The sequence below is a fragment of the Phocoena sinus genome, chromosome 4 (genome assembly GCF_008692025.1).
Source record: "Phocoena sinus isolate mPhoSin1 chromosome 4, mPhoSin1.pri, whole genome shotgun sequence".
NCBI lineage: Eukaryota > Metazoa > Chordata > Mammalia > Artiodactyla > Phocoenidae > Phocoena > Phocoena sinus.
In genome coordinates, this window is record NC_045766.1 from 39,893,999 (window position 1) to 39,919,493 (window position 25,495).

A 25,495-nucleotide genomic window follows, 5' to 3' on the forward strand; every position below is an offset into this window, starting at 1 on the left:
CATCAATCATTATCTAAAAAATGATAATTCAAAGTTCTCTGTTTCCAACCCCATGTTAGATATTCTGAGTAGGCCAAGTTGTAAAAATTACAGTAGATATCCTATTGAAGAAGCCAGGAACAAAAACTGTCTCTGTCCCTTTCTCTGTTTCACCAAAGGCTTCTCCTAGTCTCATAAATGACAGCCATATTGCCAGCTGTTCTTTGCTCTTTTAAAAAGACTGTTAGTGCTTTGGTGATTCTCTTTAAGTAATTCCCAAACTACTCCAGCTCAAGATTCATGCCAAATAGAGTAATTTCATATGACTGAACACACACATAGAATTACAAAACTGAAAAGACAGAGGTGACACGTGTAGTCAGCAAAAAATTGGACAATTTATACAGATCATAAAAATGCTAATATATGTATAACATGATATTTAAATTCCAGAGGATCACACTTTTAGTATATTGATTTATAGCTGTTAGTAAACCTTAGGATGTTAAGTTTGAGGTCACTGGCTATATTCACAGAGGAAATCATGTCTTCATAATAAGTTATGTTCTAAAATCGCCAATTTTGCTGAAAGAAATGAAAAAGAATAATAGTCACAGAATTTTTAATTAAGTATAGAATTAAAAATTAGAAAAATTTTGCTTCCATTTAAAAAAATGCTTTGGGCGTGACTAAGTCCAGTTATTTTAATAGCTATATAAACTAACTTTAAAAAAAAATAAAAGCCTTCCGTCCTTTTGTTGACTGCACATATTATAAAGAGCCAGAGGTATATGGATGAACTTATCTAATTTCCACAACTGTAAGTGGCCCTGATCTATGGGAGGCTGAACCTGTATTTTAATTTTAATATGTAACTGAAACTGGCAGAAAGGACAACTAAGGAGATGGAAGCGGAAAGAGTTGCTTCTAAGCATAAGTAACTGCTCTCTGACTTCTCCTCCCCCACTATACCCAGATATTTGTTTCAAATCACCCACACTAACATCATAGAGCATCTGTGCAAGGTGGATGGGGAGAAGAAGCAAGTCAAAAGCAGTACCTCTACTACTTAATCAATCATTGTAAGGGGTATTCAAATCCATTTAACATGTATCTATGGAACACCTACTATATTATAAGAGTACTGTGCTTGGTACAAAGAATCCTGCCTGTAAAGGAACTCCCAAGTTAGGAAGGAACCACTAATTTCATATATGGATGGTCCCCTTGAAAGAAAATTTTACAGGTTAAAGATTCCAGGTACTTCAATTATTCTTTCTATTGTTAACATATACCTCTACTTAGCCTTCAATAAATATCAGTTTCTTTAAACATAAGGAAAATATTTTCCTTCTCACTTTGTATCAGTTCTACAATAATTTTATTTTAGTTTTTAAAATTTTCTGTTTATGGCAGGATGGAATTACATAACTATTTTGTTAAACAATCAAAGTTTATGTAAGTAAACCATAATTTATTTGCAGGTAAATCTATATTTCTGAAAATGTTCATAATTCTTTCTGGTTCTAAAATTCTATGAATTATGAAAGGATTAAATAATAATGAAATATGTTTCAGATGTGAATTAACTGTAGAAAAATTCAGAATAAGGTACATTCAGTTGGAAACGTACATACTTTATTATAGTTTCTATCTAAAATATGTGGTGTTGGGACTTCCCTGCTGGCGCAGTGGATAAGACTCCGAGCTCCCAATGCAGGGGGCCCGGGTTTGATCACTGGTCCGGAAACTAGATCCCACATACATGCCACAACTAAGAGTTCACATGCCACAACTAAGGAACCAGCGACCCACAACTAAGGAGCCCTGGAGCTGCAACTAAGGAGCCCGCCTACCACAGCTAAGACCTGGTGCAACCCAAATAAATAAATAAATAGATAAATAAATATTTGTTTAAATAAATAAGTAAATAAAAATAAAATATGTGGTGTTGAATAAGAAAAGTATAGAAAGTTCATAGTGATCACTGGGATTTTCAAATTTAAGTTTACTGAAGACAAAAATCTGACTTCCAAATTATTATTATTAACGATTACACAGCCATCTTGAATCTGTCCACTATCTAGATACTACTGTATTTCATTTCATTCTCTTTCCTCTCATTTAGCCAGAAAGGAAGTCATTTAAAAACAAAACAATTACCAAATGTCCTCTCTCAGAGAAAGCCTAAGGCATAAAGAGAGAGAATAGCTCTACTTAGGAGAATTATATTTCCTACCAGTATGAGAGGTGATGCTATCTGAAAGCACTGAAAATTAAAAAGTGGGACAGTTTTCTAGCTCCTGAATTAGGTCTTCCATGGCATGACCTCACAAAATTAATAATCAGGTCAGACTTTTTTTTTTGTAACATGTCACAGTAATGAACAATGTTTGTTCAGCAATATTTATTAACAGAGAATAACAATTATTTACTATCTTTCCACTAGGCTTTAGGGATATCTCACTCTCACTCTTACCTCATTGGCTCCTCCTCCTTTTACCCATCTCTAAATATTGATGTGCTCAGTCACTGGTCCTCTTCTCTGTCTATACTCACTTCCTAGGTGATTTCATGTAGTATTGTGGCACCATCTACACACCAATGACTCCCACATTTATATCTCATCCCCAACTTTCTCCTGAGCCCTGGACTTTATCCTGTTGTTTCCTCTCCAACCCTGCTTGGATGTCTAAGAAGCATTTAAACTTACCATGACCAAAACAGAACTCTCTGGGTTTGTGGACCTCCTCTAAACTTCCTCGTTCCCCATCTTTCATTTCATTCATCCAGGAAAAACCCTAGGGTAATATGCTTGCCTCCACTCTCTCATGCCAACATCTTTACCATGGCCAAGTCTTTACATGATCTGGTTCCTACTTATCTATCTCTCTGTCTTCTCCTACCACTCTCTGCTTTGCTTGTGTTGACCTAAGTCCCATGGCCCTCCAGCAGTTCCTTTTTTTTTTTTTTTAATTTATTTAATTAATTAATTTATTTTTGGCTGCATTGGGTCTTCGTGGCAGCATGCAGGCCTTTCTCTAGTTGCAGCGAGTGGGGGCTACTCTTCACTACGGTGTGCAGGCTTCTCATTGCAGTGGCTTTTCTTGTTGTGGAGCACAGGCTCTAGGCACATAGGCTTCAGTAGTTGTGGCATGCAGGCTCAGTATTTGTGGTGCATGGGCTTAGTTGCTCCACGGCATGTGGGATCTTCCCGGACCGGGGCTCGAACCTGTGTCCCCTGCATTGGCAGGCGGATTCTTAACCACTGCACCACCAGGGAAGCCCCTGGCAGTTCCTTTTATGTGCCAACAATTCCCATTTGCACCTGCTTGTCCTATGGTCATTCCCCTCCCCCACCTCTAGAATTCTCCATTCCCTCATCCTGCATTAATTTTCTTCACAGCATGTATCAGTGGCTGACTATATTTGTTTGATTTGTGGTCTTATGCACTATTGTATCCTCAACTTCTAGAAAAGTACTTGGCATACAGTTAGCACTCAATACTATTTGTTGGATACATGTTCTGATACAGCATTGCCTTAAAAAAATGGTTTCACTCTACTATGGAATTCCAAAACACCTGACACATTCATATTTATTTATAAACATTAATGTGGCCTAGATTTTTATATGAAAATTTAAAATTATTCATAACTTTCTTCTACTTCATTAGTTTAAAAATCTGTAAACATAAAAATATGAATATATATAAGCAAAATAAATAGTAAAATAAAGCACAATATTTACTATGTTACTAAATAAAGAAAAATGAAATAGTTTAAAAGATCAATAAACTTAAAAATTAACATACATTTTTAGGACACACAGTCTTGAATTCAAACTCTATACCAACAGCTACTGAATATATAAGATTTATTCCTTACAACTAAGCTTTGATGCTGTGACAATATCTATTTGTTCCATCAGTTGGGAATAATATGACAACTTTAGTTCTTTAATTGATTCATACTTAGGAAAAATTAGGAAGCCCATAATTCTTTCATATAAAGTTAACATAATAATAGATGAGAAAATGAAAGTTAATTGATGAAAATTTTACAGTGTTAACAAATTTCATGGAAAATTATAAAAATGCACTTACCTTTTTCATCAGCTTTGTCTTTTATTGCTATGGTATCATTACTCAGAGAGACCGTCTGTGCATTTAGAATATCTGTTCTCATTCCAGGAAATTTTGGAGAGGAAAGGAAGCGCCCGTCATAAGAATATAAATAGATACCACCACCATCTACAAGAAGAAAATGTCTAAAAAATAAAGAATAAAAATATATTTTCAAATAGGAGTTTACTATAATTTCATTTTTATATTAGAAAATAGTTTATGCTTTGGAAAAATCTAAATCTTACAATTAAAACAATAGTAAAACATAAATATATAAAGAATGAAATATAAAACAACCTGAAAAGTCAACATTGGTTGTTTGGTTTGTTTTCTAGGTTTTTGTTTTTTCATGGAGGTAGGAGAAGGAAAAATGAAAAGGCCCATTAATATTATAATTGTAATTCATTTCCTTTCCTAAAGAAGCATCTCTATACAATGGCAATAAAAAAATCGTGTAATTTACAATTCAGTGATTTTTTTAATGCCAGATGCTATTTGTTTCATGAAACAGTATTAGTATATATTTCACAGTTAAAGATTATGGTAAAGGGGTTCCCTGGTGGTGCAGTGGTTGAGAGTCCGCCTGCCGATGCAGGAGACTCGTGTTTGTGCCCCGGTCCGGGAGGATCCCTCATGCCGCGGAGCGGCTAGGCCCATGAGCCATGGCCGCTGAGCCTGCACGTCCGGAGCCTGTGCTCCGCAACGGGAGAGGCCACAACAGTGAGAGGCCCGCGTACCGCAAAAAAAAAAAAAAAAAAAAAAAAGATTATGGTAAGGATCATTAAAATTAAATTACAGTACTAAATTAGATTAAATACTTGTTAAAGTCCTAAACAGTGAAAATTACTCAAAAATTAACATCAGAGCCAGCATTTATTAAAATAAGATGTTTTGACTTTAAAACGATATGGTAACCATCAGTAAATGTGTTCATATCTAAAAACACATTTTTTGTATCAGGGACTTTGGTTCATTTGCTGTGTTGACCGCTCTATTCAAGGCATAGGGTCCTGTATAGTTTATTTTTTATTAAGTCAAAATGTAAATATTTTATGGCTGCTATGTTTTTTCTTTCAAAATTTATGAACATTGCAAAAAATAATTCAAACAATACAGAGAAAGCAAAAGATCTCCTGCAATCTTCCTACTTCCATAGAGATAACTTATGGCAAAGTATGGACACACCTTAACTTTACTTAACTCATTCCTGATGGACACTTATTTTATTTCAAATTATTCACTGCTTTAAAGAATGTCTAAAGTATACACACATCTCTGTATGTTTACATTACTTATTTCCTTAGTACAATATAACTTCTAAAAATGCAATAATTCGATCAAAGGGCATATACTTTTAAAAATTTAACATATATTGTTACACTGCCCCTTGAAAGGTTGTATTGATTTACACTCATACTACTGCTATATTGGAGAGCCTGTTTCCTCAATGCTGGACACATTATTACTTTTTTTTTAAAGAAAGTTTCCACTTTATTTTTATTTACTTATTTTTTTTCATGGTATGCGGGCCTCTCACTGTTGTGAGCACAGGCTCCCGCTGCAGAGCACAGGCTCCGGACGCGCAGGCTCAGCGGCCATGGCTCACGGGCCCAGCCGCTCCGCGGCATATGGGATCCTCCTAGACCGGGGCACAAACCCGTGTCCCCTGCATTGGCAGGCAGACCCTCAACCACTGCGCCACCAGGGAAGCCCCCACATTATTACTTTTTAAAATCTTATGTTCAAGACTTTAATATCCTTGATTCAGAACTTTTTTTTTTGGCCACGCCAGGTGGCTTGTGGGATCTTAGTTCCCCAACCAGGGATTGAACAGGGCCCGCGGTGGTGAAAGCACAGAGTCCTAACCACTGGACCTCCAGGGGATTCCCCAGAACTATTTCTTGATTCAAGAATTGCTAATTGTTCTTTTTTGCTATGGAAACAAATAGAAAATAAACATCAAAACAAACAGAAAGTTAATATATAATGAATACCAAATATGTACACTTGAATTAAATTAATACTTGAGTATTGGTGTGTAGCTTATTTAATTGAAGGGTTTGGCCCTTACACATTAGTGTATGAAAACAGTATTTGCTAATGTTGACAAGTGACACATCATATTAGTATATATTCTTTCTTTGTCTCAGTGCTAAAAGCATTTTCTCTTCTAAACAAGATACTAAAGCTTTAACTTCCTTGTGAGTAAACACTGTTTCAAGGGGCAAACATTTCTAAATGTACAAATAAGACCAGCAATGGGCAGTAAATAAAATATTCTTTAATTACTTAATCATTTATGCCATTAACATATGCCTTTACTAATTAAGAGCATATTGAACATACATTTATATATAACATATAAAGAAATAAATTGGTTTGGAACTGTTTCAAGTAAAAAGAATTTCAGAAATAAATAAATAAATCTCTGGTTCAACTTCATTAAACAGCTGATAGAAAATTTGACACAATTACTTTTTTGATCACTCAAGGTCATCAATATGATGATCATACTCTTCAGTAACTATGTAACTGAGAGCTTTGATACTCACGAGAATCTGACGGTGCATCAGAATAATTCTGCTATTCAGCTACACGGTTCTCTGCTTTTAGTTTTCTCATGCTCCCTTGCCAGGCGGTCACTTTTCTTCCTGTCATTGTGCCAGCCTCTAACAACTCACCAGTATTCCTCTTCTGGTTTGCTATTTATAAAAGACTATGGGGGACTTCCCTGGTGGCACAGTGGTTAAGAATCGCCTGCCTATGCATGGGACACGGGTTCGAGCCCTGGTCCACAAAGATCCCACATGCCGCGGAACAACTAAGCCCGCGAGCCACAACTACTGAAGCCTGTGCACCTAGAGCCTGTGATCCACAACAAGAGAAGCCACCACAATGAGAAGCCTGCGAACCGCAACGAACAGTAGCCCCTGCTCGCCGCAACTAGAGAAAGCCCACGTGCAGCAACGAAGACCCAACACAGCCATAAATAAATAAATAAATAAATTTATTTTTTTAAAAAAGACTATGGGCTAGAAAACCTGATAATAACGCTATTAAGAGCTGCCTAGGTGGTGAGTAAAGGGATGAGGAATAAAGTAAATTGTTTTAGTGAAAAGATTTCATGGGTAGCTATCTTAGATAATTGCTGATTATATTTTCATGCTTTATTCCTGGTTTTATTGAGTTGTAGTTATCTAACTCTGATCTCTGATTCAGTAGGGTATCACTGTACTTGACAGACTGATAATTTTCATGGAAAAGTGTGGGTTCCTGAGTAATAGCTACTCCTACTTTACTCCAGTTAATTGACCCAGAGTTTCTTAGTCCTGTATACACAAAGTCTTGGTCGAGAATATTATTTTTCAAACTTCAGATCACAGCCTAGTAGTAGCTCATAAAATTAATGAGTTTCAACCAGTATTTAAAAACAAAAACAGAAGAGAATAGAAAATACAGGAACAATGGGGTCAAAACCATCTTATAGTAATTGGCCTGTTTCACTCATTCTCTCATCATTACTCTGATGTTTACTTGTAATAAGTTTATTCTCATCATTTTTAAATAAATTAAAACCTTTTAAATCTCTCAATTTTAATTTCTAGTATAGTAAATGTCTATATATATAACCCACATATAGCCCTCAATAACTTTTTAAGAATGTAAAGAGGGCTTCCTTGCTGGCGCAGTGGTTAAGAGCCCGCCTGCCGATGCAGGGGACACGGGTTCGTGCCCCAGTCCGGGAGGATCCCACATGCCGCAGAGCGGCTGGGCCTGTGAGCCATGGCCGCTGAGCCTGCGTGTCCGGAGCCTGTGCTCCGCAACGGGAGAGGCCACAACAGTGAGAGGACCGCGTACCGCAAAAAAAAAAAAAAAAAAAAGAATGTAAAGAAATTCTGAAACCAAAAAGTTTCAGAACCACTGACCTAAGAGCTTATTCTCTTACTTTTTTTTCTTTTAAAATAAAGAAACAGATTGATTCCAAGTGACAAATGTACCATTCTGTAAATGGCATGCTTTAAAGAGTGCTTTACTGCAGTTTAAAATATTTTAACCCCAAATTAAATAGTGAAACATGATAAACAAATTACCTTTCTGCCTGCAGAATTAAACTAACAGTTCCTTCTTTGAGATCAAATATAAGTGGTGTATTCCAGTTCTTCGTACTGAAAGACAAATAAAATGGATATTTATTAACACTTAAAATACTAAATACTTTTTAATAAGCAGATGGGTACTCATTTGAAATGAAGTATCTTTAGTTTCACAGTAACTCTGTATATATTTCTATTACAGCACTTGGTGCATTGTTCTGAAATTATTCACTTAACATGTCTGTATCCCTGACTAGAAAGCGGACTCTGTGTCCCTAGCACCTGGCACATAGTAAGTACTCAATAAATGTTTACTCTAGGAGCCACAATATGCAAATTGAGGAATCATAAGTTCAAGTTCTGTCACTTATTAGCTCTATGATTGGGCATGTCATCTAATGTTTCTCTTTTGAAAAATAGTAGCAGCATAGTATAGTGAAAAGAGGATGGGGTTTTGGCTAGACAAATCAGGATTAGAAATCTGGTTTCACCACCTGTCGGCCATATGATCTTAATAAGCTTGACCTAAAGAACAGTTTTCTTATTTTTAAAATGGAGATAATGATGACTTACCTAAAGCATCTAGCTAACTGCCTACTGCATAGCAGATACTGAACAAACACACACTATACTAACAATAACATGAGGAACAATTTTTCCTACAGGTCTCCCAGTGTAAATGTTGAGCTGAATGAAGATTTCTGTGAAACATTCTGTAAACTGTAAAATACTGTATTAATGTAAGCTATGACTATGCCTACTGAATGAACAGATGAATGAATGAAAAAATAACTCCTATGATTTTTATGATGTAATATGATTCAAAGATAAGGATGGGTGGAGAGAACATTTACAAACAGAAAAACCCATCCCCAAATAATCAAAGGTGTTTCATAGTTTAAAATGTTTTATTACTCCTATATATTCTGAATTTCTCTCAATTACTTTCTTAGAACCAATTCTTTAAATCAGATTAAATCTCATATTGATCCAGGAGATGGGGGGAAGGGGAAGGTTGCAGTAAATTGGGGGAAATTAATCTTGGCTAATGCAGAGCCTGATACCCATTTCAATAAGTAAATGCATGCATAAAGCCAAACAGTGAGTAAATCACTACTAATAATTAGTAAGTCTGAGGTTCACAGGTACGATAAAGCTATGTACTTTTGTACTTTAGAAAAAATATCACAGCATGCTCATGCAGTCAGCAGAATTAATGTTCATTCTTTGTCGAGAGAGCTGATACGAATAGTGAGTATGAGGTTTTTTTAATGTCCCCTTACAAAATATCTGAGATTTATGACAACTGATATATATACATATATGTATATGACATGGAAATAATAACTCCCTAAATCAGAACAAGAGAATTTTCTATACAACTATTTGAAAAATCAAATGAAAATTTAACATAGAATGCTCATATATGATTTTCTTTGTCTGGAACTTCTTTTCATATAAACCAGTATATGGCTTGCGTGTTTGTTTTTAAAATTATATTTTTATTATGAAAAAAGGGGCAACAGTTATTAGGAACTTGGATTCAAATCCCAGCTCTTCCTTTAGTAAAGAAGTTAAGTAATTTCACCCAGGGTAAGTTACTTAATTACCTCTGCGTCCTTTAGTTTCTTCATTTTGTAAAATGGGAATAATAATAATAATATCCAACACACAGAGTAAATTAGATCATGAACATAAAAGATAGTATAATAGAGCTCAGTAAATAATAGTTGTTATTATCTAAAATACTAGGTATTTTTAATTTAATGAACTATATTTCAGTATGATGGGTCTCAGCATTACTTCATTCCCACTACTGCTCCCTGGTATTTCACCTTAATAAATATTTTGTACCTTCATAAATGTCTTGACAACAAGAGAAGGGAGGTAATGTTAAATCAGAAAAGAAAAAAAGCAATTTAATATTTTGACACATACTACCTGGTATGAGAAAGGTACAGTGACAAAAAAATTAAATAACAGCTTCTAAACTTTTGGTAAATATTTTAAAAAGCAACCTCTCTAATACAAGTAACACATAATGATACCAATCCTACAGATTCAAACATTATGTCCTTGCCATTAAAATTAGTAGAATAAATCCCTCGTCTAGGGCAGTTAAGTTAAGAGCCCTACCTTTCTTCAACCAAACCCTAAACTGAGGAAATCTTCTCTGTTTTCCTCAACCCCATGAAAATTATTCAAAACCCATGTGCACTAAGTGATTGTGAGATTCCTCATATTCTATAGTCCCTTTCCTATACCTCAATGGTTTAACTCGGTAGCTTTCTTGACTTTACCCAAAGCCTCCCCTCTCTTTCACGTAAGGAAAAAAATTTCATGTAAAATTGAGCTGCTTATTTCTTTACCCCCTTTCTTCTTTGCTTCTCCCATTTCAGTACTCCAGGCTTGGCTGTTATTCTAAGTTGCAGATTCTGATTAGTAGCAGATTTCCACATAAGTGAGTGACAATTTGTAATATATACTTGTAGCAACTGATACTGTTAATTAAATTTTAGGATACCTTTGTGTTGTGTATTACTGAGCTTCAGCTTACCAAGACAACAGTATACTTTATGTTTTTCAATTCATTTATTCATCCCAAAATATTTATTTATTTAAGTACTTACTACATGTACTGGGTGTACAGTGGTGAATAAGACACATACATACTCTACCCTCAATTTTCAATTCAATGATTAAACTATAACCACATAATGTTATAAATATAAGCACAAAATGTAAAAAAAAAGTCTTTATTCACAACTCTTGAAAGTGTCATAGTGGTTCCTTGAGCTTTCTGGATAGTTGAGAAGTCAACTGGTGGCAAACTAGAGCTAGTTTGTACTGATTGTTATATTTTCAGGAATTTTGCAAGCCAACTGTTAGATAAAGCCATTATTTAAAATTAAAATATATAAACATAATTAAGCAAATTATATTCAAAACAAAGATAATACTCAAACTGATCACTTCCAGTTTATTTTATTACATTTTACTATTATCTATGCACTTGAGATTATTTACACCTATTGTTATCTATATGGTGCCAATTCTATATAATGGTTTGCCACTGTGCATCTCTTCTTAATTCTGTGACATCATATTGGTAGCTTGAAATTGGCCATGGTAGAAGTACTTATATAAGAGAAATGAGCTAACACTGCAAATCAGGTTGTTTGGTTGGTTGGTTGGTTTCCAGAAAGCCAGTTCAATATTTGTCAGCACACACTGAGTTACATAAAAATACCAAGTAAGTTTTTAAAGTTTTAGGTGCAAATTTCTTGGATGTATTGAGTCATTTCCTGCTTTTTAATACAAAGTATACTGAACATATTTTCTTTCATCATTTCTGGACAACTCTGGATTATCAATAGGAACATTTATGATTACCCTGGACTATGATATTAAGCCTGAACACCTCCTTGTGTCCTTACTGAACATCTTTCAGCCTGCTGTCAGGCTGCTAGCTGTCCCTGCTGCCAGTGGTTAGGTGGTTCCTTTTCCCATCATTTATCAGATGCTCCTAACCTTCTCTGGGCTTTGAAATCAAATTACACTGAAGTCCTTAGAGCTATGAGTAAAGTAAGAGTAAACACTATCTCAGAGAAGGTATTTTGTATTATAAAAGTGATTATTAACCGTTGATGCACAAACTTTATTAGATCTACTTTCCTTACTCATAGCTTACTTTTTATCACTTCTTGGTTGGTAGTAAGTTCAAGATAGGCAAGGTTTTGAGAAAGTTAAGTTTAAACCAAACCATGTTGATATGAAAGCTTGAAAATAAATTCCTCCTCACAGACAAAACTCTGGATTTTAAAGAAATGCAAGATGCTTACGAGAACACATAACACTGAAGAGACGTTGAAACAACTAAGTGTGCATAGTTCAAAGAGGCTTTAATGACTCTATCACGGAATTCCAGTAAATCCACTGCGTCATTAAGAACGTTACGAACCTAAACAAGGGAAAATGAAATACCAACAAACAACATTAAAATACATCAAATTTTAATTAGACAGGTTAGCAAACACAAAAATTTCTATGCATTCTTGATTATCTAATCATAAAAAGAAGAAGAATTCAATAGGAACCAGGCAAAAGATTTGGGTATAAAATCATCCAACAAAACTACAGACACAGAAAACTTAGAAATAAGTAGAAAAAGATCTACGTATAGAGATTTCTAACATGAAAGCCAATCTGTATGATGTGGCAGTGGAGCAACAAGGTGAAAACTGCTGTAACAGTGAGATGTATAGTCAAAGGAGTATGGCACATAGGAGCTGGAAAGAGACTATATGATTTCTGCCCAAAACAGTAAGAGATCAATAATTTATGAAATATATTTTTAAAATTTTAGGGTTTTTAGGGTTAGATTTTACTTTAAAATTTAAGTTCTAAGGAAAGAGATATAATAACTTGAAAAATCAAAAGTGGAGTAGGAGGTGTTAGTAAAGAAACCAACTACATAGTGAAGAAGCCAAGGTGTGCAGAGGGGTGGAAAGTATTTCCATGCATAAAAACACAGGGGTAATATATAAAAAAGCTAAGTAACAAATGGCAACTTGCCTATGATAGTCAAAATTATTATAAAAGTCTGTTAACTGATAAAGTTTTTATTTTTTAAAGTTTTTTGAAGTTTTTATGTATTACCAGAATGGGTAATACATTATAGTAAGAGGTGAAAATTAGAGAAAAAGAGATTAATTTTACTTAGAAGTTAGTGTTTCTTTAAATTCCCCTCAAAATGTTATCATCTTTCTAAGTTAACATGACAATTATAGTATTAATGAAGAATAAAAGGGTATGGAAGGAAAAAGAGGAAGATAAAGTCAAACTTCTTCTAAGTACTTCTTCAAATATACCTACAAGGCATATTATATTTTTATTACCTGTTCCCCAACTCCTATCCCCACCAAACTATTATTGCCATGACAAGAGATAGCAGAATTATATACACATCTAATCCTTGACCCAGCAATCTTACTTCTAGAATTCTATACCAAAATAAACAAGCAAAACTATGAAATAACATATACACAGGCTATTACTACATACAGCACTATTGGTAACAGCAAAAGACTGGAAACAGCCCAAATATCTATCAACAGGGGATAGGTTGAATAAACTACATTCACAAAATAGAATAATATACAGCTATAAAAAGGACTGAGTAAGATCTATGGAGCAACCTCCACGATATATTGTAAAGCAAAAGAAGGCAAGATGCAAAACAGTGTGCATAGTATTATACCTTTTATCTTATAAAGGGAAGGAAATGAAGATATATGGATTTGTTTATATTAAAAAAACAAAAAATGTAAAACAGTATTCAATAATATATTATTAGAATAATATTGAGATTGTTATTTTAAACTATATTTTAGGATATATTCTAGGATATATTAATGTCTTTAAGAACAAAAATTTTCTTGTAAAAGAAAAGAACTGCAAATTAAAAAATCAAGAGTAAAATTCCATAATCTTGAATTCTGAACTTGAAACCTCAGTATACACTCATATTTTTATCTGTCAAAAACAAATACATTTTATCTTAATAAAATACATTTTATTTTTTATTTAAAAAATAAATACATTTTATCTAGAAGTAATGATCAAACCAGTAGCAATGAGCACACCTAGAACCTGGATCATGGTCTCTAAATAACATTCCCCTCCAAAAGGAACAAGGCCTTCTTGGAAAAATGGTGGATTTCAAGTCTGGGACAGGAAATGTATCAATATAAGACACCTGGAACATCTTGTCAGAAATGCAAGCAAGCTGTTGAAATCATCTCAAAAGAACACAGGAGTCAAATGGCCAAAGATGGAACCATTGGAGCATTAGAAAGAATAAAGACTGCAATGGATTGAAATATATCAATAATGTTAAAATCTGCAAGTTTATAATGATAACAACAACAAAGAAACTCATTGGGCATACCAGGAAACGAATTCGCCATTTGAAAACTGGTAAATAAAGGAAAATAATTCAGAATTTGTCTCACTTCAGAGTAACAAATAGTTGATTAGGCAAAGCCTTTTACAGAAGAATTCTAGCTAATAAATGCAGAAGGAATGATAGAATTACAAGATGCAACTCCTGATGAAACATGGTTCTAAACAAGTACCATCCATGGCTGCTAAAAATATTAAAGTAAAAGCCTAATGGGAAACTATCTGACATATGAATCAGACTTATAACACCTGAACACACTGATAAATCTCATCATTAAAAGAGAGATAAGCAGACATGTGTCTCGCAACAGGAAGTGTACAGCATCACCCACAAAGTATTCTTTTTTTTTTTTTTTTTTTTTTTGCGGTGTGTGGGCCTCTCACCGTTGTGGCCTCTCCCGCCGCGGAGCACAGGCTCCGGACGCGCAGGCCCAGCGGCCACGGCTCACGGGCCCAGCCGCTCCACGGCACATGGGATCCTCCCGGACCGGGGCACGAACCCGCGTCCCCCGCATCAGCAGGCGGACTCTCAACCACTGCGCCACCAGGGACGCCCTCCACAAAGTATTCTTTATATTTATCAAGGCTCTATATCTAATAAGCAGTCTACAGGAAATACAAGGGCTAGATGTACATGTTAAATGTAATCATACCACAGTGATGCAAACAGGAAAATGTAGGAAATTCAACAGAACAAATGACCTGGTTTTGTAAACAAACAAATAAATAAATAAGGAGGAGGAATTGTTCCAGATTTTAAAAGATTGAAGAGACAAATTAAATGCAATATGGGACTTTGTTCCTGGTACAAACCAACTAACTATAAAAATATATATTGACATGTACCACAATGTTCATTGCAGCTCTATTTACAATCTCCAGGACATGGAAGCAACCTAAGAGTCCATCGACAGATGAATGGATAAAGAAGATGTGGCACATATATACAATGGAATATTACTCAGCCATAAAAAGAAACGAAATTGAGTTATTTGTAGTGAGGTGGATGGACCTAGAGTCTGTCATACAGAGTGAAGTAAGTCAGAAAGAGAAAAACAAATACCGTATGCTAACACATATATATGGAATCTAAAGAAAAAAAAAAGGTTCTGAGAACCTAGGGGCCAGACAGGAATAAAGACACAGATGTAGAGAATGGACTTGAGGACACGGGGAGGGGGAAAGGGTAAGCTGGGACGAAGTGAGAGAGTAGCATTGACATATACACACTTCCAAATGTAAAATGGATGGCTAGTGGGAAGCAGCCGCATAGCGCAGGGAGATCAGCTTGGTGGCTTGTGACCACCTAGAGGGGTGGGATAGGGAGTGTGGGAGGGAGACGCAAGAGGGAGGAGATATGGGGATATATGTATATGTATAGCTGATTCACTTTGTTATACAGCAGAAACTAACACACCATTGTAAAGCAATTATACTCCAATAAAGATGTTTTTTAAAAAAAAAATATGTATATATATATATATATAGAGAGAGAGAGAGAGAGAGACGAAAAATAATGGGAGAAATGGGACTTGTTACTGTAGACAGACTAAGGAGACAACTGGAGAAATGTGAAATATCACTATGATTATGTTAAAATAAAAATAGTTCCTACCTTTTAGACTTTTTTTTTAAGTCTTAATCAAAAAGAGTGTTGCCAGGACTAGTGGTAAAGAAAAAGACACTGATAGGTTTGCTTCATTCTTCCAAGAGTGGGGGAAATGACTGCAGAAGGGGAGTAGTCCGATGGCAGGTGCTTCAAAGGAGCTGGAGTTCTTTAGGGAAGAAGTTATTGTGGTCTGGAATCAGCAATGAGGGGTAAGGAGACAACTACCTGACTCCCAGATCCAGTAATACTTGACATAAAGAAGAAAAACACCTCTACTTAAGAAGGCTGTAGGAGAAACACTGGTCTCAGGAGTCAGCAGGTTTTTTACTTTTTTTTCATAAAAATGTGAAGTGTACTTTCAGTGATAAGGCTGAGCTCTGTCTGCAAGGCCACAGGTACATGCTGCAGGTTGTGCACTGCACAACTCTAGGTCTAAGTGATGGGCCCCCTAGAATTGAGCAAACCATAACTGTAGGTGGTGAACCTGTGAGTCTCTCTTTAAATCCTAGGCTGTTCTAGGCTTGTCTTTCAGGGAGGGGAGAAGAGAGCTACACCACAGACCCCATGCTCTGATTTCAGACAGAGACTGGATCAGGCCACTTGTCTCACTTCGAGTCCTTTCAGGTCCATCAGCCTATAGGAGCCCCTCTCTGCGTTGCCTTTGCCTCCCTGCTTCTGGACCAGGAGTCAAGCAGGTTGGAGGCTTCCCTCCACGCTCTGCATTTTTGTTCCATTTCTGGTCCACAGAGATGTTTATCCTATTTTTGAATCCAGATAAGTCTCTTTTAAAAATGCATTTCATAAATTATTGATCTCTTTAGAGCCAAATGTATGTCTCATCCTTCCAAGTATGAACTTATGATACCATTTTCACCAGAAGTCTGAGCTCCCAGAGACTTTTTAAGAGGTCCAAAATGCCATCCTCTCCCAGAAGCATTTTAAAGCTAATGGAATGAAATAGAATTTTCTAAAGGAAGTTATATGGTTGTTTCTTTTCTTTTTTTTTTTTTTGCAGTACACGGGCCTCTCACTGTTGTGGCCTCTCCCATTGCGGAGCACAGGCTCCGGACGCGCAGGATCAACGGCCATGGCTCACGGGCCCAGCCACTCTGCGACATGTGGGATCTTCCCGGACCGGGGCACGAACCCGTGTCCTCTGCATCAGCAGGCAGACTCTCAACCACTGCGCCACCAGGGAAGCCCTGGTTGTTTCTTTATAGCAACATGATACCCAGTGAAATAAACTGGCTGTTAACACAGGTTTAGGAAAATTCAATATTTAAAAACTCCGATGTATAATCCTCTGTCATTACTCAAATTATAGGCAGACTTCTTAAAATTCATATTGGCCTAAAGCTTCACATGGGGGAATTCTATTTTTTGTGAATCTGGAACACTAGAACAGGAATAAAACATCTTGGCCATGATAATAAACAAAAGACACACTGATAATTACTGTTATAATTTCAAAGCTATGGTGAATCCAACATCAGAAATGTCCTGTGCTGAATTTTAAAATGCACCCATTTACTCTGTTCAATTCAGGGCAGCTTCAGGACTAACCTGTTCATGCTTGTATCACCTAATACTTCTATCTGACCACAATATTTAGACTTCTCAGACTGACATAAGTCCAAAAATTCTGTTTCTACACTTCCAAATACTCGTTTAATCCTAAACATAGATACAGCCATAGCAATAGTTACCATTTATCTTTGCTTTACATACATTATCTCATTTAATCATCAAAATCACTCTTGCTTTAACTCTTATCTTTACAGGAGATAGAGTGACGAAGAATCAAATAATCTTGAATTATGGCAACGATTAAAAGCCAAAGCTGTGCCCCATGCTAAAGTGAGAGAGGCAGGAAAGAGAAAACGGTAAACTTGAGACCTGAGGAATGCCTCATCTCCTCCACCTGTACCCTCTCCCTCCTAGGCACTTCCTCCCAGCAAAGACATCAACTATCCCTTTTGGAAAGGATCATCCACTGGGATTCAGCCTGGAGACAAGGGACAACTTAAGAAACCGTCTCACTCTAGGTTACTGTATCATATAAAAGCTGAGGTCCAAAGAGACAGGTAGGGCAATGAAGCCTATTGCCAGGTAGCAGCTGCCAGGTCAAGGTCTGGATTTAATAATTAGGACTCAACATGATCTCTGGTTTCTGAGTTAACAAAACACAAATCAACCAAGTCTACCAAGCTTCTGAGAAAACTCTAAACCAGGCAAACAAAAAGTTGTGATTGCTGTCCCTATAGCAATCTGTGGCTCCACCTCACAACAACGTTAAGTGGGCTGCTAAAATGTACGGACCCCAGTAAGGGAATCCTCCCAAGTGGGAAATCTTCCCAGAAAGGCAATCTAGAGTTGCCAAATTAACCAAGCAACTAACTTTATTGCTAAGAAAAAGAGTTCTCAAGATATTCCCGGCCAGCTGGGTTTTTGCTAGGAACCTGGTAATCACAGTGCATTGTTTTCCCTTCTCCCATTTTCCAAATTGTTTTCATTGCAGCTGCCCTGTTTTCCCTTCGTCATTATAATCTGGGAATATGGGGGAGAGAAGAATATTAAAATTCGAATTTATTTATAGTTTTCCAGACCAGAGAGCTGGAGCTGGAATGACTGGATTAGTCTAGGTTATCATCTTTTAGAGAGGGGATGGGTTTGTTTTCAGTTGCATATAGAATAGCTGCAAAGTTAAGTAGTGCATTTCTGAATTATACATACATGTGAATAAGGGAAAGTATGCGTGGTAAGTAGATTGTAAGGGGATTAGTGATTTCTATATCCTCATATTCACATCCTTATGTAAGTCTCTCCACTGTGTGTAGACTGGACCTTGTAGCTTGCTTCCAGTGAACAGAAATAGGCTAAAGTGATGAGATAACACTTCTGAGTTCAGGTTATAAAAGACTGTGACTTACATCTTGCTCACACTCTCTGTGCCCTTCGTAACTGCTCTGACAAAGCTGCCAAGTTGTGAGCTGCCCTGTGAAGAGGCTACATGCAAGGAACTGAGGGTGGCCTCCAGTCAACTGCCCTCAATTCAACAGACGTTGATAAATGGAATCTTGCCAACAACCTTATCAGTGAGCTTGGAAGCAAATCCTCCCCAGCTGAGCCTTCAGGTGCCACTAAGCCCTGGCCAACACCTTGATTGCAGCCTTGTGAGAAACTATGAGCCAGAAACTCCAGCTAAGCCATGCCTGGATTCTTGACCCACAGAAACTGAGAGATAATAAATGTTGCTGTTTTAAGTCACTAAGTTTTCAGGTGATTTATTATGCAGCCATCGGTAACTAATACAGTTATGGTTGCTAAACAGCCAAAAAAGATAGACTATAGTGGATATCTGTTGGTTTCTGTCTGCCCAGAATCAAATGCTATCTTTTCTGGTAAATATGCTTTGGTTTTCCTTTGGGAAACCATTCCCCCTATTATTCTAAGTGACTAAGTGGTTTACATGGGGTTGACTCATCATTCCCTCCACCTCCCAACGAAACATACTTGACCCAGACTTGGCACATAAGATCCAATGCTGAGACCTCTGCTGTAATTACTAAGGGGCTGGAGGGGAAAGCACTCTTTCTGTTGGACTTGAAGTTGGTAGAATGTAAGCTTGGAGCTACCAAGGCCTCAAAAGAGAGACAGCATTTGTGAAAATGAAGCCAATACAGAAAAAAGGACCGTTGAGGAAGAGATATGATGGAACTCCTGTTGATCTTATTTAAGCCTCTGGATCCAGTACAGCCTCATCAGTCCCACCTCTTGACTTCACATGGACCAATAAATTTCTTTTGTCTCTTTATTCTTTACCTTCATTCAATTAATTTGAGATGACTTTATGAAAAAACAAAAGATTTTCAACATATTAATCTAGGAGGTCCCATGAGAACAGGAACCAAACCTGTCTTATTCACAGCTGTACTTCCCATTGCCTAGCTCAATGCCTGGCAAGTAGGGCATTGAATAAATGAAATTGTTCTAAGAAAAAACCATGAATAGACCCAGCTTAGCAAAAATGCAATACAAATGTCTTATAATCACTGTAAGACCTCTTTACAAAAATAAAAATACTATTCTAGTCCTAAAATTTTGAAAGATTATTTGCAAACATTACTTTAAGTATAAAGACAATTTGGATTAGATAAGCTATTTAAAAACCTCCACTGTTCATCTTATCTTATGTAAAAATCCTCTAATTCTAGGATGATTCCTTTTTATTATGAAAGAAAAACTTCTCTTTTTAAATATATTCTCATCTTGGGGCATTTCTGAAATTAAGGCAATACTATATCAGCTAGCCACCAAGCACTACATGAGTAAAAGTGTGTCCCCAAATCAGCTGATTAGAACTCACAATGCATTCTTTGTCATAGACACAATACTATAAATAATGTTTTGGTTCCCAGGTTGACTAACAAAAATATATATTTACACCATCACCTAGATCCAAACACTCATTTACAAGAAATACAAAAGACAGAGAAGTATGTCAAACCACACCATGGGGATACAATTAGCAATGTCCACACTGTGGGGCTGGACAAACAATTTGGTTTCAACAAATAAACCGCAGGGGGTAAAATAGAGATGGAAGGGGAATCTACAGACTAAAAGAGACTTAAAAGATATGTCAACCAATTGCAACATGTAAACCATTCTGGATTCTGATTCAAACAAACAAACTTTTAAAAATGTGACATGGCGGAAACAATCGAAAATTTGAACACTTCTTGGATATTTGATAACATTAAGGAATTATTATCATTTTTAATGTATGATAATGGTATTGTGGGTATGTTAAAAAGAGTCCTTATCTTTTAGCTGTATATATTGAAAACTTCACAGCTGAAATGATACCTGAATTTGCTTCAAAATAACTGGGGGAGGGGGAAAGTAGATATGGACATGGATGGGGCAGGTTTGATCATGGGTTGACGGCTGTTAGGGCTGGGAGATGAGTACACAGAGATTCATTATACTATTCTGTCTATTTTTGTGTGGCTTAAATTATCCATAATAAGTTTAAAATTTTTTAAATAAGAAAGTAGAGGGACTTCCCTGGCTGGCCAGTGGTTAAAACTCCGCACACTGCAGGGGGCCCAGGTTCGATCCCTGGTCGGGGAAATAAGATCCTGCATGCTACAAGGTGCCGCCAAAATTTTTTTTAAAAAAAGTAGAACAAAGAAAATGTATAAGGTACCTAATTATTATCAGTCTGGTGACCATTATCCAGATTGTCTGTGAAAATCTGGATACTCAGTCTAAAGAATACCTGAACAGACACATCCAAGAAATCACAAGATACATGCTTCCAAATTTTTTTTCAAAGATTTTTTTTTTTTTTTTGATGTGGATCATTTTTAGCATCTTTATTGAATTTGTTACAATACTGCTTCTGTTTTATGTTTTGGTTTTTTGGCCACAAGGCATGTGGGATCTTAGCTCCCCACGCTCAACCAGGGATGGAACCCTCACCCCCCCACAATGGAAGGCGAAACCTTAGCCACTGGACTGCCAGGAAAGTCCCTCAAATTTTTATAGTAATTATAATCATCTGAATTCAGAATACTGAAGATAGAGGCAACTGCTATGGACAGGAGAAAGAAAGAAAGAAGATAGAGTTCCCTTTCCTTTGGGAGAGAGTTTGCCATCAACACATTGTCTTTGGCCACTCCTCCTAACTTTCATCAACTAACTTTTTCCCATTTTAGCTTGTCTTAGGTAATTCTTAAAAGGGGAAAAAAATATTTTTTAATCAGGTTAAATAAACTCATACAATTATAAATAAATAAAATAATGTAACCCTGATAGTGATCAGCAGGTTATTACGTCTGCCTTGAGGTCAGCTCCAGCAGTTAAATCTAACTTGTTACAGCTTCCTTCCTTCTTCCTCAACTGAATCCACATATTCCCTCAATGCTTCAAGTTTCACTATCCCTGTTGTCAAACCCAAGTTCATGTGCCGGAGGCACAGTGAGGCCAAACAAACCAAGACATTGAAGTCTGGAGCACAGAAAGGTTTATTGCAAGGGCTAAGCAAGGAGAAAGGGCAGCTCATGCTCAAAAGGCCCAAACTCCCTGACAGTTTTGGGGGAAGAGTTTTTAAAGGTAAGATTTAGGGTGAGGGCTGCAGGGTATGTGATTTTCTTCTGATTGGTTGGTGGTGAGGTAACAGGGTGACGTTTCTGGAATCTCAACCTTCTGGTTCCAACCAGTCTGGGGTCTACATGCTTGTGGTCAAGCATGTAGTCACCATCCTCCAGCTGGGTTGGGGTCCTAGTTTCTGTAGAACAACTCAAAGATATGGGCTTTTGTACCAGGGAGGGCCCCACAGGGTCCTGTTCAGTTTCAATCTCCTCTTTTCTTTGATATTCCTGAACCTTGAGGGGAACAGGTGAGGGACAAGAAAGGGAATAATGTTTTGGATAGAGAGGTTAACCATAAACTTGGCAGAGAAACTCGGGCTTAGGGGGCCTCAATTTCATCCCTGGCTCAACACCATAATTTCAGTACCTGTGGGCACTCATATTCTACGTCAGTGAAAGGTTCTTATTTTATGTCATGAAAAAGTCACTAATAGTATAGTTAAAATATTTCTAGTATGACTGAATCTTTATAAACCTGATTTAAATATAATTAATGAAGATAATTCCATTTTCTGTATTGTAAACTAATGTAAAAAGAAGAAGATTTAATCAACCTGAAACATAATCATACCTGCATGGTCCTTCTTTTAGTTAATGTTACTTGAAAATCTTTCCACTCCCAACGTTGCTCCACCACATGTGCAAAAACAACATGTCCATTTCCACAGGCTCCAGCGATCTGGGTGCCATCAATTGACCATGTGATATTAAATATGCTGCCAGTGTTGGGCTTTTCTAAAGCATATGACCACTGGGAAAGAAAGAACAAGAATAGAATCAATTTATTTCAAAAACATTTTAAAGAAGTTTCAAATTGAACATATGTTAACATACTAGGATGATTTTTTTTTAAAGAATGTATCTTTATTTTAGAATTATTTAGAAATATTTTTCTTAATAAAATGATAGCATACTGAAACAGAAGATATAAATGTGATTTTTAAAGTATACAGTAGAATACATAATATGATAAAAGAGAATGAAATCGCTCAAGAACTGCAAAACACCCACGCCATTTTGATTTACATCATTTAATTTTAAGCAGTTAATACTAAACGGGTAAATACAAAGATTATGTAGGAAAAAAACAGACACCTTACTATTAATTCATAAGAATCTCTACAGTCCACACATCTAAAATTTTGTTACAATATTTCAATAGTGTCACTAAAAATTGAAACTAAACACACAATGTAACTAAAACACCTCTAAAACACATCTTAAACCATGAAAGTACAAGTAAATAGATAGTTTCCTTTTTTCTTTTTCTCACAGTGCAGTTAATAACCTCTTCTAGAATCTATCTGTTTGAGAAAGCAATCTAGCAATATCAATAAGCAACACCTGGAAAAAGGAGATTCTTTGTGTGTGCAAATAAGACAGTAAGAAAAAAAAACTTTTTCAAAGATGGTATTATATGCATTTTCTTTCATTCTTTCAGATGAAACATACATATTTACTAGAAGGATGATTTATTTATTTGACTAAATTTATTTATAGTCTCTTTCCATTCTTTTAACCTTACAGACTACAGTCAAATTAAGTCTTGATTTTTTGTTGTTGTTGCCCTTGGGTGGGTATTTATTTTTGTACATTGGTTTTTTGTTTGTTCGTTTTAATATTCATTATCAGCTATGGGCTCACTGACATAAAATTTGGAGAAAATAGGAAAAATATAGAAAAAATTCACTAATCCACACTACTATAAAACAAGACTTTAAATTCCCAATAAAAGTTCACATATCCAATAAAAAGGCTGTATGACTCTTACTACTCAATGACACTTTTTTCAACTCCTTCCCATCCCCCTTCAAATCTCTAGCTATTGCTTAAGTAAAAGGCTCTATGATAATGTTACTATGAAGAAGGTAATGAACAAACTGTAAGCTTTGCTTCATCAGCAGCATAAATATATATACATAAAATTCATATTTTTAAACTATTTACTGTAAAGCATGATTTAAAAATACCCAAAGAACCGAATCACCCAGAAAAATCTTACTAAAATTAAACATACAAATATTTATCTAAGAACTCATGCCTGATCCTAGAAGAGAAAATGAAAAGAAATTTTAGATATTATCATCACCCTATATTCCTCTGACTTCTTTCAGAGTCCACATGAACCATGATACCCAAGTTATATTAAATTCTTACCTTCTAAAAAATTAAATGATTTCTTCCTCTTTGCAATTACTCTAGTAATAAAAAAAAAAAAATACAAGCACAAGCAAATCATCAGAGAAGGAGTCTTGAATAGTTGCTAAATTTGAGGGGACAGGGTTATATTTTGTCCAATCAGTAAAGTTAATAATTTTTATTGGCAAATCAAAAAGATTTATCATTTGTCCTTTTTTTAAAAATTGAGGTATAGTTGATTTATGACATATTAGTTGCAGGTGTACAACATAGAGATTCAAAATTTTTTTAGATTATACTTCATTTAAAGTTATTCTAAAATACTGGCTACATTCCCTGTGCTTACCATTTGTGCTTTTAAAGAGACTTTTAATGCTCCAAGTCTCTTTTCTTCTCCAAATAAGCCATGGAACACTGGATTCACATTTGCATTTCCAACCACTAGAAAGAAATGAAGCAGCCTCCCTGGATGTAATTTAGTGGTGCTAGCAGCAAGAACTCTGAAGATGAATTTTTACCTATCCCTCTCACTTATGCTAACCTCTTTGACCAAACTATCCCTTTGTTTAAGGTAGTGTTACTCAAAATGTGCTCAGGCCAGCACCATCTATATCACTTGTGATCTTGTTAGAAATGCAAATTAATAGGCCCCGCACCATCCTATTGAATCTGACCCTCTAGTGGATGAGGACCAGGAAACGTTTTGTTGTTGTTAGCCTGTTTTTTTTTAAATTTTTTTTACTGAAGTATAGTTGATTTACAATCTTGTGTTAATTTATGCTGTACAGGAAAGTGATTCAGTTATACATATAAATATTTTTTTAAATATTCTTTTCCATTATTGTTTATCATAGGATATTGAATATAGTTCTCTGTGCTATACAGTAGGACCTTGCTGTTTATCCACCCTGTATATAATAGCTTACATCTGCTAACCCCAAACTCTCACTCCATCCCTCCCCCAACCCCCCGCCACCACCACCTTGGCAACCACAAGTCTGTTCTCTATGTCCATGAGTCTATTTCTGTTTCGTAGATAGGTTCATTTGTGTCATATAGTATTTTAGATTCCACATACAAGTGATTTCATATGGTATTTGTCTTTCTCTTTCTGACATACTTCAATTAGTATAATAATCTCTAGTTGCATCCATGTTGCTGCAAATGGCATTATTTAGTTCTTTTTTATGGTTGAGTAGTATTCCATTGCATATATATACACATCTTCTTTATCCATTCATCTATCAATGGACATTTAGGTTGTTCAGGAAACTTTTAATGAGCTCTTCAGGAGATTCTTAAGCATCATAAAGTTAGGACACTCGTCCTCAACTCTGTACATTAGAATCATCTGGGAAGCTTTTTTCAAAAAAATTACCAAAAACCAGGAATACAACCAAATAAATCCAGAATTTCTTGGGGTGG

General features: G+C 35.9%; 1 protein-coding gene across 3 annotated transcripts in view; it reads right to left on the reverse strand.

Moving 5' to 3' along the window:
- The window catches only part of IFT80 (intraflagellar transport 80), a 108,900-nt gene that overhangs the window by 22,891 nt on the left and 60,514 nt on the right, over window positions 1–25,495 (reverse strand). For all 3 annotated transcript variants that reach the window (XM_032629939.1, XM_032629940.1, XM_032629941.1), the window contains 4 exons: window positions 22,503–22,682; window positions 12,043–12,161; window positions 8,198–8,272; window positions 4,086–4,249 (listed from right to left, as the gene is read on the reverse strand). In XM_032629939.1, the coding sequence (XP_032485830.1) occupies window positions 4,086–4,249; window positions 8,198–8,272; window positions 12,043–12,161; window positions 22,503–22,682 (538 nt within the window). The remainder of the gene's footprint in view (window positions 1–4,085; window positions 4,250–8,197; window positions 8,273–12,042; window positions 12,162–22,502; window positions 22,683–25,495) is intronic.